At 41.2% G+C, this 16,228-nt stretch overlaps 1 protein-coding gene across 1 annotated transcript; it reads left to right on the forward strand.

Moving 5' to 3' along the window:
• Positions 1-474: 474 nt before the first annotated feature.
• fyco1a (FYVE and coiled-coil domain autophagy adaptor 1a) lies at positions 475-15,864 on the forward strand. The gene is made up of 17 exons (XM_079221065.1): positions 475-577; positions 1,319-1,425; positions 1,576-1,701; positions 2,427-2,533; positions 3,001-3,144; positions 3,301-3,394; positions 3,503-5,977; positions 7,051-7,143; positions 8,055-8,173; positions 8,249-8,416; positions 9,622-9,774; positions 9,938-10,167; positions 10,562-10,712; positions 11,997-12,086; positions 12,628-12,838; positions 13,965-14,074; positions 14,175-15,864. Exons 1-17 carry the CDS (start codon positions 517-519, stop codon positions 14,248-14,250), a joined length of 4,515 nt encoding a protein of 1,504 aa, XP_079077191.1. The 5' UTR covers positions 475-516; the 3' UTR covers positions 14,251-15,864.
• Positions 15,865-16,228: the final 364 nt, after the last annotated feature.

A 16,228-nucleotide genomic window follows, 5' to 3' on the forward strand; every position in this document is an offset into this window, starting at 1 on the left:
CCATAATTTGTGGAGATGGTGTTTCATGGACATTTGAGGTTGAAGCAGTACATATCATTCTTTACATGTGGGGGGTTTACCTGTGGGACCAAACAAAGACAGTCCTGGCTGATCCAAATTTCATCAGGATGCAGGACATTTGACTCTCTTGTTGTTCTTACAGTGATCAAGTTGTTATGCAAATGCCCTCCTTTGTGATTATTATTCTTCAGTAAATCAAAAACCCTGGAATGTGCATCCCTGTTCATAATTTGATCCATAAATTATGAATGTTGCAGTTAAATAGGAATGTAATTATGTGTAAAGTAACATTTATTATACAGATCATACACTATCCTTCATGAGAACTCTCATTAATGTGTCACACATTTTTGTGTATCAAGTGTGTCACGAGAGAGTACAGTATGTTGGAGCATTCATGTCCATCTTTTGTTCCTGACTGCTTCTGATTCTCTGAATCAGCAGACTGGATGTGACCCTGTGACCCCTGGTTGCCAGGGAGAGAGCGGTGGGACCATGGCTGCTGGGGCTACAGTCGGGGAGAGCCAACTCCAGAGGATTATCCGGGATCTGCATGGTACGACGGCTTTATGTGTGTGTGCCTGTTCGCGTGAATATGTGTGAATAGATTGGCTGCCGGCAGTTGTTGGCTGGCATGGTGTGACTGAAGAGAGGAGAAAGAAGAGACGTGATGTGATGTCATGACCAGAGTCTCAGCATCAAGTCTAAGTACAATCTTTACATCTGGAACTATCTGACCTTTCCTGGTCATCAAATCATTTGTAAAAATGTGCAGCTGATCTCATGACCCTGTAGAAAGGGTGTGGTGGAAGCCTCTGTCAGCATGCAGCGAGACAGAGAGTGCGTACTGAGGCTGCACCCATCACGGGTGTCTTTCCAGTTTTTGCGATGGATACGAGGCAAGTGGTTGATTTACAGACTAGCTGTGCTTGAAGAGGGTAGAAATAGAAGGGAAACATTAATAGATTGTTAGACACCAGGAGTGTTTGGGTGTGAGTGTGTAACCAAAATGCACCAAGAGGTGAAAATACTATGAATTTATTTTTATTTTGTTTTAAGCCTTGTGACATTAGGTAAAAGGAGATATTATGTACTGCCTTTCTGCTTCAATGCTTGTTCCCTAATATATTTTCTGACTGAAAACACATTTTTATATATTATATAAGTATCTGTAAGAAGCATATGTCTTTTGCCATTTATGTGTGTCGGTCAATCGACATGCCACCTGTTTGTATGAACTCTGTGCCATTATTATAATGACCGATCTTTTTTCATTTTTCAACCACGTGAATTGCAGAGGCTGTTGCAGAGCTTGCAAAGGAGTACAGGGAAAGTGGGGAGCCAATCACAGATGACAGTCCCAACCTGCACAAGTTCTCCTACAAACTGGAGTACCTGCTGCAGGTGTGATTCATTTAGCTTATATTGTCGCATCTGACCCATTGAATCCCAAAGGAAGATGTGAATACATAGATGATTAATGGCATGCCTCAAAATATCTGTTCAACAGTTTTCTGTTCTGACTGCATCTATATATATGTTTTTATCTTTCAGTTTGACCAGAAGGATAAGACTACATTTCTTGGTACAAAGAAGGATTATTGGGAATACTTTACTGACTGTCTGGCTAAACTCAAAGGAGCCAATGACGGGATCCGCTTTGTCAAATCCATCACTGAGGTAAGAAGAGTGGTTTGTTTTTTACAATGACACCACTAATATAACACGGATTACATGAATACACTGATTATTAACTCCTGAAACCATTAGAGAGTGATTGTATTGTTTTTTTTTCCCTCCAGTCACTTTTTACTCAATTTTCTCTCATCTTTTACAGTGCATGAAACGAGTTAAAGGGATAGTTTGGGTTATTAGAAGTGAGGTTGTATGAGACTTATCTATAGTCAACATATTACCTATGCTGACTATACACAGACTGGAGAACTAGCACGGGAGCAAAGCAGTATACTGCTATGGACTGGGGCAGCAGCACAAGTATTTTAGTCACCTAAAGGTTCAACTCAAGAACATTGATATCAGTTTAAGTATGCTATGTTTAGAATATTTTCTGAAGAGGAACTGAAGTGAAAGTGAAACTTATTTATACTGTTTTACTCAATGGAGTAATGTTGCTTTGAAAAGAGCTTAGATAAGTCAAAATGATCTAACTTATCTCGTCTTATGCTTTTGTAAATGACAAAAGATGCAACAACATTTGTTGCATTTAAAATATCTCCATCTGCAAGCGTTGCATCTTGAACAGATTGCAATTATCATTTAGATTAAATAATGAATTGTCATTTACTTTTTAGTTTTTGATGTGCGGGATGTCGCTGCAGATTGAGTACGAAGTTAACACTTACTAAAAGTTCCACATTAAACAATGTCTTTCTTTGCTTTGATAGCTGAAGACATCTCTGGGGAAAGGACGAGCGTTCATCCGATACTCCCTCGTACATCAGCGACTGGCTGACACCCTGCAGCAGTGCCTGATGAACCAGAGACTCACCAGGTAAATCTGTCAGAGCACAACAAGTCTCTGTGATGTTTTATTTGTCAGGTAGATATGAAGAATGATGGGCAAGTAAACTGAAGATAAAAATGGAACTGCGTCTGTTTTTGGATCACAAGGAAACTATTTTACAGAAATTGGCATTTGATTTCCTTATTTTAGCTGAGCTGAATGTTGTGCTGTTTTACGTCACCATTTTCCCTCTCCGTCAGCGGTAGTTGAATATGAAGAGCAGTCCAACAAAGAAGAATTAAGATACTGTTTTTAATGATTTGTCCGAGTTCAAAATGGGTGCCCTACAGTGTTATTGTTAGAAAAACAAACTACAAGGGAACATCTTCATTTTAAGGAGCCATACAGCTATCATTTGGTCAAAATATGGAACAAAACTTTATTAGCCACCCTTATTGTTCCTTGTTGTTTCGCGATGTTCTGCTGTGACCTCTTCCTGATCTCTTTTCCCACAGTGACTGGTACTATGCAAGAAGCCCCTTCTTGAAGCCCCACCTTAGTGTTGACATAATCAATCACCTGTACGAACTCAATGAGGTCCAGTTTGATGTGGCCTCTAGGGGTCATGACCTTGATGCGTCCTGGCCCACATTTGCAAGGTAACAAACAAAACAAGTCATGACAACAACATGTAGAGCAGATAAATACGACAAAAAAAAACCTAGATACTATTACAGAAACACATGTTTCTAAATACAACCATTTCTTTGCACCTACTTTGGAGAACAGTATCAGTTTTATTTTCTGATCAACAGGAGAACACTGGGAAGTGCAAATTCCCCTGGCCACATGTGGAAACCACCCAGTCGCAGTTCCAGTATTAACAGTCTGGCCAGCACCTACTCCCAGGTAACACACGTTATAGCATCCTGTCATTTAATCATAATAGTAAAATAATTCCATGATGTTCATCGCTCTTCCTCCCCTTCTCCTCTGGTTTCCATTGCAATCATCTAGCAAGCACACGAGTTCCCCTCCAGCCCTGACTATGGCCAGGGTCTGCTAAGTGACCTGAACGAGTCTCTGCCTGCCTGCAACGAGGATGTCAGCACAGTTGAAGATCTTCGCCTGGAGCTGGACCAGTCAGAGCTGAAGCAGCGAGAACTCCTAGATAAGGTGCATCAGCTGGGCGAGGAAGGTGCTGAGCTCAGGGGCGTAGTCGTGCAGCTCCAAGGGCAGCTGGATGTGTCCCTGGCTGCCCAAGAGCAGCAACAGGGCTTGCAGGGCGACCTCAAAGCTCTGCAGGGAAGAGAAGAAGCCCTGTCCAGAGAGGTGGAAGCACTCAGGACTGGGGAAAAAGCCAGGGAGGCTGAACAACAACTGCTTCAGGAAAAGTTGGCAGCTGCTGAGGGGAAGAACATAGAGCTCCTGGCCAAGTTGGACGGAGTTCTCAATGAGAAGGGCCAGCAGGCAGCCAGTTACTTTGATTCAGCTCAAAAGATACACGAGTTGCTGGACAGATTGAAAGAGGCAGAGAGAGGGACGATGGAAGCTGTAGCTGAGCAAGAGGAGAAGAAGAGACTGGCAGAAAGGCTTGAGGATGAGCTCAGAGTCAAGGAGGCAGCTGCAAAGCATGAAGAAACAAAACTCGGAGCCTTAGTTACATCCTCGTCTGAGGAGAAGGCCAAGTTAGAGGCGAAAGTGGAGGAACAGTGCCGAGCCATTGATAAGCTGCAGGGGGCCATGACAGTGAGAGAGAAAGAGGCGAGCAACCTACAAAGGCAACTGCAGGACCTTCAAGGATCTCTAGAGGAGAAGGAAAAAGAGGTGCAGGAGGTGAAGATAAGGGCACACAAAGATAAAGATGAAATGCAGAAGAATGCTCGTGGCTTAAAAGAGTCTTTAGAAGCCAAAGTCACTGCTCTTCAGGAGAATCTAAAGAGGAAAGAGGCAGAGTTTACCTCCAGCTGCAAGACACTACAACAGCTAGAAGCCAAGAACCAAAGCCTGATCACAGAGAGGGGCAAATTGACCACTAACCTTGTTGAGCTGGAGGGTGATGTGAAAGAACAAGTCATGAAGATAGAAGACTACAAGATGCAGTGCACCAATCTAATTGAAGTAAATAGGAAACTGATGATCACAGTGAGGAGAAACGAGGAGCTAAAGAAGGACATGGCGGAAAACCGAACAGTGCTTGAAGCTGAATTAGCAGCTCTAAGAGCTTCTGAGAAACAGCTTCGCGGTCAGCTGGATGATACCAAGATGACAGTGGATGAAAAAGAGAGGTGCCTGCGTGAGGAGAACCGCAAGCTGGATGAGAGTCTGCAGCGAGCCATCATGGCCGTAAAGCGGCAGGAGCATGAGAACCAGAGTCTGAGAGAGGAGCAGGAAACCGTGAAAGCAGCTCTTAGCCGCATGCAAGCTGACCTGAAGAGTGTTAACGAGCAGATCGGAGATTTTGAGAAGAACTTAGGAGCGTCACGCAAGAATGAAGCAAGCCTTCAAGAACAGCTTCAAGCCAAAGAGACCCAGCTAGAAAGTAAAGAGAAGAACCTTGCGGAGCTGTTGTCCAGCTTAAAATCTCTTGAGGCCAGGGAGAAGGAACTCGAGATTGCCAAAGCTGATGCAGAAGCAACTTGCGCTAAGCAGACAGAGATGATTGAAAGGGTTACCTCTGACAAGCGGGCAATGGAGGAATCTCAGCTGGAGAGGAGCACAGTCCAAGCAAAAGAGAGCCACGAAATGACAGGTAAACTTGAAGGCCAATTGGAGGTGTGCATGAAAGAAGTGTCTAGGTTCCAGGCAGAGATCCTGGACCTCAGGGTGCGGGTCCAGAGGTCTGAGGAGGAAAGGTTCAAATCACAAGCACAGCTGGAGGTGACGGAGGCCCAAAGAGATGAGCTCAGGACTCTGACCAAGCATGTTAAAGCCCAGAACGAGGCACTGAATCAAAAGCATGTAACAGAGCTTATGGAGTGCAAAAAGAAAGAGGAGGCTCTGATCGAACAGCGTGACAGAGAAGTAGCCGCCCATGCCGAGTTGTCTATCTCTGCGGCTGCCATCCGAGAAGAGCTTTCCACCCTCAAGGCACAAAATGTCAGGCTAGCCTCAGAGACCAGCGAGACACGTGAGGGTCTACACAGGGCAAACACGGAGATGGCAGAGCTTGGGATGACCATCTGTAAGATAAGTGCAGAGAAGGAGGAGGTTAGAGAGCATTGGGCGGGGGACGCTGCCAGGATTGAAGAACTGGAGAAAGAGGTGGCGCGACTAGAAGAGAGCATGGCAGGACTACAGCTGGAGAATACCAAAGTAAGAGAGGAGCTGACACAGAAGGTGAAACTCCCAGAGACCATCATCAAGCTCCAGGAGCAGCTGGACAAGGCCAAGAGCCAAATGAAGAGTGTCAAGGTCTCTAACCGAGAGGAGGTGGAGGCCACCAAGTTCCAAATGAGCTCGGAGAGCATGAGTCATCAGGTCCAGATGAAGGTGAGTCAGTCAGAAACTGTATTACACTTAAGACATTATTAATTTTTGCCGTTATGATTCTTTGCACTATAGATTTGAGTTTATTGGCCCCATTAATACCTGGTTTGAACATGTGATGTGTTACTGAATAATATATCTGGATAATGACATGTGATGGTTCTATTAATTTACAACTGGTATTAAAATGCATTGTTGCTATCTCGATTGTGCCATATGTAAATTAATTAGCTCTCAATGCCAGGAACGGACGTCAATCCTTTTTTGATTACCTTCGTGAGGGAAGTATTGTGAGCCAATGCTACTCATTATAGCTTTTCATAAACTTGTTTAAACCAACAGAAAAAAGTGTCCTTTCAATTTGCTGGGCAAAAACTTGGATCAGATCTCAATGCCGGCCTGAGCAGCTCCAAATGGGGTCTGACTGATACCATGCATGCATTTACACCTTGCATTAACATGCGTTTCGTCTCCAGATAAGTAATCCAGACACAGATTGCATTTGAACTCTGATCCCAAGGCAGTTTAATAGTCACATTTTACTCACTGATGCTTTTTCTTCCCATTGCAATCTATAAGCCCTGCGTGTTTATGGCACAGTCGTGGCCACGTAATAAATCATTAAAAAAAAAAAATAGGAAGGAAAATTACTTTGTATGCATTTTACAACTGGGATTCAATGATTTAAAAATGTCCAAGTTTTTGTACTGTTAAGTTGTTTTCTCGAAAAACTTAAATCATCCACTGATTTACAGATGTCTCTTTGTTAACTGACATCTAATGCCATCGTCAGATCAAAATTTTGATTTGTCCAATACTTATTTAATACTTTTGGTAAAAATATTTGGTATTTATGACCAGGAAAACTAAAGTCGTTCCTATCAGGCTCAGTTTTAAGTTTAGTGTTAATTATCAAATTTAAGCATGCCAACGCACTCCTAAGATTGTGAGCATTACATCTGATTAGCAGCACCATCATTGTAAGCATATTAGCATTTAGCTCAAAGCACCGCTGTGCCTTTACAGCCTTCCTGTTTCTTTTCTTTTTTTTCTTTTACATTTATCTCACATTCCAGAGTGTAACTGAGCAGCTGGACAAGATGAAAGTCCAGCTGCAGGAGGAGTCGAAGAATGTGTCCAGCCTGCAGGCCAAAGTGTCCGAACTAGAGGTCTGTGTCTTTCAAGCATCGAAACACAGCGATTGATGATTACATAAGAAGTAGACACATGGTCGTAAAATAATGTGTTTTATAATCTTTGAAGAAAAATGTGTGATGTACTCACTCTTTCAAGTCTCAGGAAAATATATATGATTAAGAGAAGACTATAGATAGGTTGCAGTCAAAAGTGCAACATCCTATACATAGTCACACCAACACCTTTATCATTAGTGGATTGGCAGAAGTGATGGAGAGAAGGAAGCGAAATACCACATGAGACATAATAACAGGAAGGTTGTTTGTTTTGTATTCATTAACAGTAGATGATTTTCAGGTCTCTGTTTTTTATTTTTTATAATGCGAGACCTTGATTGCCATTGCAGTTTTTTTTAGTGCAGAAGGTAGAATACAACATCACTGCAATGTAATGGTCCCTATCTAATTGATAGCTCAATGAAATAGCTTTCAAATCTTAATTATTCCCCTCTGGTTTGATGTGTTTAGAGACCGATATGGATGCTATTTGGATTTTAAGGAATTACATGTTTCTACATGTCTTTCAGTGCAATGGTTCTCAATCTTGGGGGTCGGGACTCTCCTGTACCACTGATATAATGCCTCAGAATAGGTTTTATTGAGTGTATTTCTAAGTGAGCTTGAATGAAGTCACGGAACGCATCAAAAAGCCACAGTATCTGGATCACATTGCACAACGCCTAGGAGTCGCCAACACCAGTTATTCACGAGGGTCGCGATTTAAAAAGAAAACTTTAGTAGTACAATTCTTAAAGTGTGTTCAACAGAACTGAGACAAATTTCAGAACAAACATGTAAAAATTGTTTACATACTTGAAAAGAATATTTCAAAAATGTATGACTAATGAGTATTTTTATGCATGTTCTCATAACATCTAATAAAGGCTCTAAATGAGAAGTACTTGCAGCTAACTGGCGAGAAAGATGCTCACATCACAAAGACAGAAACATCCATTCGTGAGAGCGAGAGCGAGATTCAGCAACTGAGAAATGCAGTCACCAGGTGCGTTCTTGTGATACCCGTCAATTTCATCCTTGTGCAAAATTTTGCTGCTGACCTATTTTCCTTGCACTTCAGTTCTACAGAAGCCCACTCAGCTTTGCAAAAGGTCTCCGAGGAATTGAAGCAGACACTCAAGACAGCAGAAGCTGCCAAACAAAGCCAGAGCCTGGAGATGACTGCAGAGATCGATGACCTCAACAGAACCAAGGTCATCCTCGAAGAGCGGCTCATCGAGCTTATTAGGTATGACCGGTCTCTATTACAGCTGCCAGCAGCATCACAGGTGTGTGCTTTTAGAGTTTCTTAATGAAGAAAGGGTTAAAGTTACATTTCCTGTTGGATGTCTCATCCTGTGTTTTGTTTTGGTTGCTGCGTCTCTTTGATAGACCCACTGGGGAATGTGTTCTGAAGTGGTTCTTCTAGTAAGAGCAGATATCTGATGTTGTACTTGACATGATAAGAGATAATTAAGGTTGAGGAGCAGGATCAGGGGGAAAAGCTTTGATGAATTCTGAGAGGATTTACAGAGAATAGAGGTGAGAACAGGTGATGCTGAGAGGCCTACAGGTTAAGTGTGCTAGAGAACTGAGTAGAAAGACATTGTTATATTATTAATTCTACTCTGGATTCAGGGACTACTATTGCCTCAAAAGGTTTCATACTCTGTCGGGAATAAAACACATCTAGATAGTACACATGTACAATGATTCAGTCAGCTCCTTTGGGGTGTGCCCACGTGATTTCAGTCTTTTCTTCTTTAGCGTCATGTGTGGCTTCTCGGCTGCTTCATTTGGAGTAATGAGGCTAATCCTGGTGTCAAGCATGGTAGTATAAAACTACAGTTCATAACAAGTACATGACATGCTCAATTTGTTCAGTCTTCAAAGATCATGTCTATTTTACAGCTAGCTACTGTGTGCTTCCACAACAGCTTTGAAATACTGAGCATTATATATTCCAACATCCAACAGAACACAATTCATTCATTTTGATGCTTCCATCCAAGTTTTAACTGAATGAAGTACTGATGTGACCTACATAAATAAACTAGACCACTAGCGAGTAGATTAGTTATTTTTTATAAAGTTATTCTTTGTGCTTGCACTGGTGCCACCGGGTCCGATTGCGACAAAATCAGACAAAAACAATGTAGGTTCACCAGAAACTCCTCCAGCTCAGACTCCAGCGGGGCCTCTGGCAGCGACCAGCTCTGGCAGGAGGAAGAGAGCTCCGCCTCCGGCAGCAGCATCATCTCCTCCGCCGACTTTTGTCCACACAGAACGGCAAATCAAAACAGATTTGAAAGTTCGTTGTAGTAGCTTCAAGTTGAATTCATCCATGTGTAAGCATTTTTCAACGTATCTTTGATCCTGGGGGCTAAACAGTGTTGTGACAACAGCGAATGACTCGAAACTTGACTGCATTTGTCTTTTTTGTCATTACTTCAGGGACAAAGATGCCCTTTGGCAGAAGTCAGACGCTCTGGAGTTTGAGCAGAAACTCCGAGCAGAGGAACGCTGGTGGTTAGTCGATAATGAGACCACGCAGTGCCTCGGCTGCCAGGGCCAGTTCACCTGGTGGCTGCGCAGACATCACTGCAGGTGGGCTTTCCTTGGGCACTGTTGCTCCTGCCACTTTCTGTACCTGCCCTGTTTGATTGTTAGACTACATACAGTATCACCTTAAAAATGCAAAGCATCAAAGTTATAGGTGTAATATGGATACAAACAAACTTATTTTCCCCTTGCATTTTTTTATTTCTAGGCTTTGTGGTCGCATCTTCTGCTACTACTGCAGCAACAACTTTGTGATGACCAAGCACAGTGGGAAGAAGGAGCGCTGCTGCAGGGACTGTTACACCCAACACAGCGTGGTGGTGGAGAGGTTCACGGAGGCAGAGCTGAGTCCCTCAGACACTCTGCCTCCTCCACCGGGAGCTGGACCTCAGCCACCACCTGAACCAGCCCCGTACACACCCACTCCCAGGGTAACAGGTGAGAGGCAAGCTCGAAAGAACCTCACATGCTCATGCTGCAGTCAAGTCAACATGTTCACCGGCCCTGTACTGTAACTTAACTGGGATGATTTTAAGCAGAAGTGAAATTATTGCATTTATTGTATTGAGGAACACAGAATTCTTGTTCAATGGACAAAAGGGGAAGAGGGTGACATTTCCTTTCATGGGAGACGCTGTTTTATTTGTATCAAAAATAGAGGAACTTGTTACGGAAGGTCTCTTTTTGTAGTGGCTTAAACTTGATTTCCAGAATAGGTTTTCTTCTCTACTGTACACTCAATAGGTGTTATGCATACTGTGTAACAGAAGATTATACCAAGAAAGTATATAATGGTCCAATAGTTTAATCTATAAATTCTTGTTCCTCTCAGTTTCAGACCCCAACATCAGATCTGATGATGGCGTTTTTGACATAATCACCGAGGAGGAAGTGAATGGCGTCTACGACAGTGACACCATCTCCCAGACCACAGCAGGCTCCCTAGAGGGAGAAGACCGACGGCCTCCAGGAGCACTGGATATGTGAGTGTAGTACATATATATATATAAACAAGTTGTAGCTCTAAGAAGAGTGATAACTACATACAGTACATTCATGAAGTGTAATGGTGTTGTGTGGGCTAATCAGAGCTTGTTTCAAGTCAAAAGTAAATTACGTGCTGAAGGCCTGTATGGGAAGGTGCTGGATTCATTTAAATACAAAACTGCCTTTCAGTTTACATCCATGTCTGTCCAAAAGTAGTCATTTGTGTGAAATTGTCATAATTAGCATTTGAATTATTGATGTATGGCCAAAACACGTCTTTTGTGAGGTCACAGGGATCTTTGACCACCAACATCTAATCTGTTCAACTATGAGTCCAAGTGTAATTTGTGCCAAATTTGAAGAAATTCCCTCCAGGTCTTCCTGAGATATTGTGTTCATGAGAATGGGACGGGCGTTTATACGTATTATACAAAAATGTATAAATGTTTCAAATCTTTGTTTTGTTCTTAAAGCAGCCAACCAATGAGGCTTTCTTTCGGGTCGCCATGTTGTTTTCACCTCCTCGAACCTTTGAAAAGTAGGATGAAGGAAGTGAACTAGTTCTGTATTATAATGAATGCACCAGAGAGACAATGTGTCCATTCTGACATATATCAGTCATTGTCGTAAACAACAAGATCATTGAAGACACTCATCATGGCCCCTTCACTATCAAGCACATGCCTGCTGTGAATGTCCCACTCTCTTAAGAGTCACAGTACAAGAAACAGGATCTGCACCTGAAACACGTATCTGCACCTGAAGGAATCCTGCACCCTTAACAGGTGTCAAATAGTAAATAGGGAAGTATTTATTTTCGCTTTCATTGATGAGTAAAAACAAAATTGCAAGAATAAAGAAGTGCAAGTTTCATGTTACTGAAGGTGACGGGGTCGTGGAGAGAGGCTGAAGCATTCATGTGTTAGCATTGTGTTGTAAATTGTATGGAAACGTTTTCAACACCTTTAAGCGCAGAAATATTCTGTTATTGCTGTCATCCTTTATTTCACCACACCAAGAATATGGGGGAAGATGAGTTAACATTGCAATAACTTATAACTCATAAATAATTATCAACATAATGTATTGGAAAATGCAAAATGCATGAGTAAAATCCATATTCCCTGATGATGAATCTGAAGAGTATCACCAAGGCATTTGGAAGACAGCCTTAATTATGTCAGCTACACCAGGAGACTTGACTAATGGTTCTGAATTCATCATTATCATTAAAGAGTTATATGCATTGAAAACATTGTATTACTGCGTATGTCTTGCAGAGGCACAGGAGAAACCCCCGATGACCCGGAAGAGCATGTTGCCACTGTACAGGATTCAGAAATCAACCTTCTCAAATCAGGAGAAGTCACGTAAGTCTTGATCTTTAGGTAATTTAATGGGTCACTTTGGTATTTTCAACCTGGACCCTATTTTGCCATTTTCTTGTGTCTCACTGACCAATACTGGGGACTATTTTTTTTTTTAAACCGGTCCATCATTGAGGGAGAACGCTGCAGACGCCAGCCGTGAAACGTCAATGTTCTTGCTTAATATTTAGCTGATTTCAACAATGTGGGTTTGGAGACTTCTCTGAGCCAACAGAGAAGTCACATCAAGCAAAAGGGGAAGAGAAATGTTTTCCATAATGTTGTCAGACAACAATAATAGCAATGTGCATCTGTCAGTGGCAAAAAAACAAGCACTTTTAGAGAGCAACGTAAATTGATGGTGATGAATAGCGAATTTAAGTATTCTCCCTCAACACTGGACCAGTTTAAAAAATAAGTCACGTAGACACAAAAACATGGGAAAATAGCATCCAGGTTGAAAAAAAATAACAAAATCACCCTTTAATATGAGTCACCTCGTCTTTATACCACTCAAACTAAAATGAATGCGTTCTCATTGCAGGATGGCTGTCCCTCTCAGCATTGAAGATATTTCTCAGTTTGGCGACGGCTCCAGGGAAATTTTCATCAAGTCCAGCTGTTACAGTGTGATAACGGTCGCCGTGGGCGACTGTGGGCCAACCATCAGCTGGACGTTTTCCTCGGAGCCAAAGAGCATCTCCTTTAGTGTGGTTTACAGGGAATCCACTGACACTCAAGTGGAGCAGTCAAAGGTACATGAGCTGTGATGGGATGTGTTGTAAGACTCAGTCCTTGTACTTCTGCAATTTTGTTGCATAATTTAAAATGAAAGTACATCATGAAGCTGAAGGCAGTGCTTAGACATTGTTCGAAAAATGCAGCCACTTCAATATTGATGACTCAAAAGCAGAAGTTATCCCCGGGACACAATGGACTGTGTATGTGCATGCTTTCATGGGCGCCCCCTACAGTTCTTTGTTATTCGCTTGAATATCAAACATCACTGACTGAGGGAAACCACTGCAGGTTGCCATGTCAGCAGGTCGAGGTACACGCCCTGCACTTCAAATGTCAGGGTTTGGAAATATGAAATATGAACGTTCGTGCCATATACCATCCCCTTCCTCTCTTGTTATTTTTCCTGATGTTACATTTTTCAGAATTTGCCTTATATTTAAGGTGTGTTGGAGTTTACAATACGTTACAATCATTAAGATAATGACGATGATTTAATTCTTGCTTAACAGCAAAAGCAATATAACGTAAATGTCATTAAAAAAAAAGCATCTTAGCCATCTTTTTTTATTTTTTATACTTAATATTTTATTTAGGTATTTTTACAGTTTAACAAGAAAGAATAACATTAATTAACCATACATCTGGCCAAGAAGGGTCATCAGGAAAACACATGTTTAAGCGAGTAAATAAGTAAAAAGAAAAAAGCATAACAATCAAAACAACCATGCAAATCTTAAACAACGTTGTCAGTCAATCGTGTCAACCATAAATTCAGTCCAACAAACAGATATAAAAAATATATAGTATATTCCAAAGGATCTCTTATACTTGGATCTAAACTTGTGGAGTTGCATCCTGATTAAAGATGGAGCTTCTAATGAGCCTCTAGAGCAACAAAATCTGAAAACCTGTGAGGTTATGGAGGGAGAGTCACCTGCGAATTTCCTTATTCTGACATATATTTGGTCCATTTTGTCCATCTTGCTATGCATGTGTCCTTTCTTAGTCTCTGAAGGAAGGTCATCATAGCCATAATTATTATGATTATAGCGGCCGAGGGGAGATTTGCTCGACAGCCTCTGGCAGAATCTTTCATCTGTACTTGATGAGTTTAACTTCACGTGTCTGTTCTTCTCTCAGGTCTTGATTCCTCTAACTCGCTGCAATTCCAATAAAGAGACAATTCGGGGACAGCTGAAAGTCCGACACCCCGGCCTCTACACGCTCGTCTTTGACAACTCCTTCTCACGGTATGGACCTCCTGCGTCTTTGTCTTAAACCGACTTTTCTTTTGTGCCACAGCGTCTCGTTTCATTTGCAGACTTTTGATCAAAACCCCTTTTCCAACAGGTTTATCTCCAAGAAAGTCTTCTACCATCTGACCATGGAGAGGCCCATAATCTATGATGGAAGCGACTTTCCCTGAAGCTGGATAACGCCCACAGAGACGTCGTCATGATGTCACTGTGGCAGCTGAGAAGATGGCAAATTCAATTTTGCTCTTTTATTCCCAAAACCTGTTTTTACCCAAGTATTTTATGTTTTATGTGCTATTTAAGTCTGTGGTGTTAAAATGTTGAGGCGTGCTCATGTTTTTACCAAGTGAGGTGTTGTCTACAATATGAAAACGGTTTTAGAAAGGAACAGAAAGACAAATGTTAAAGTTTTATCGTGTTTTTAAAATATAAACCAAGTATTGTACCTACTTTTAGTTCAGCAAGGTTTAAATTAGTAAGTTGTTAAGTTTAGGAAATTGTGTGATTTTGTTATTTTTTTCTTTAATTTTTGTTGGTCTTGCTTTGGCCTATTTTCCCCCCAAATATGCTCTTACGTCAGGGAATGCAGATCACTGCAGGTAACACTCGGGGTATGAAATGCGGTAAGAGACTGTTGTCCGACGATAAGTATTTATTTGCAAAAGAAGTCTGTAGAGACCCAGGAAAGATTTTAAAAATGTGGTCAGTTGTTGTGCAATCTTTTAAGTCAAAGCTTTCAAAGCAGAAAAAGGCAGACGAGTAGATTTCTCCTCGCTCGTTTATTAATTGACTCGTCTGAACACTATGTTTGCACTTTGCCAGCGCAGGAAAGGAAAAAAAGTAACTGGTTTGGAAAAATACTGTTTCTGTTTGATCACAAAACATATTCATTTTGTGCAAATCTCAGGAGTGGGACTTAACATTGTCCTCCAGTGGAAGCTGTTCTGTGGCTGTTCTTACAGACCTTCACTATAAGTATATTAATGACTGTCAGTTTGAGCTACAGTACTTTCAAAGTGCCTCATCACTCTGATTGCCAGAGATTAGTTTTCTTTTATATCTGTATATTATACTCTTTGTTATGCACACAAACCATGACACCTGGTATGAGTGGATACTATTCTGTAAAAACTTAATTCCAGTTATGTTTAAATCACAATATGCACAATATGTATCAGTTTTATCATTTGAAATGATTTTTCAGTTTGGATTTTGTTTGGTTCTCTGGAATTTTTGTGTGATATGTTTAGATAACCTTCTGCCCATCTGATCAGAGGGGTTTCAGTATTGTGTGCTGTTAACTGTTTCTTTTATAGCAAAGCAATAAGGAAAAGCAGGCTTGCTCACTTTTGGACACAAGCATACACTACCTAATGATGCAAGGGGCGTGTCTATATGCTGCTTTTATAGAGATTTGCTCTATAAAGAGCTCTTATATTTTTGATGGGTGTAAATTGGTTTCTATGCAAAAGCTCATATTTTCTCTACAGAGCTGCACTTTGTTATAATTGTTTTATAAATTGTTACAAACAATATAAAATCTGTTAAATTTACATTATCTTTGTCAAATTGTTCACGCAGGGACAGATTTTTGTACTTTCTGTTTTTGAAGGATCATTTTGGAGGAATATAATGTGCACAGCACACTGCCAGCACACTGTGTGCCTGGTGATGGATCTGTCAAACACCCAGTAAACCTGAATAAAACGTGAGAGTGAGGACCCCTCTAACAATCATCCAATAATCTGTGTCTGGTTTAGTGTTTGACAGCTTGGTGCAGCCTCAATCATTCAGAATTATGACCTGAACAACACACACACATTCCAGTTAAACAAGATCTCTCATCACAGGTTTTTAAATCCACAAAAATAAACAGTTCAATACAATCCTAGATTTTATGTGAAAACATCGTAAACATATAATAATCCTGAAATAGTTTTCCACGAAATTGACCAAATGCAGAAGAATTTATTAAATGAGCAACCTGACAATAATAAATGTGTCAGAAGAAAACAAAACACATTTTATTCAATTAAAGCCAGGTCTGCGACTCATGTCTCATGTATCTCTTCTTTCAGTTTGAGTTCATCCGGATGTTTCCGTCTAACACAACACAAGACCAACTTGTTGTGTGTGTGTGTGTGTGTG

This window comes from Taurulus bubalis, assembly GCF_910589615.1.
Source record: "Taurulus bubalis genome assembly, chromosome: 7".
Taxonomy (NCBI): Eukaryota; Metazoa; Chordata; class Actinopteri; order Perciformes; family Cottidae; genus Taurulus; species Taurulus bubalis.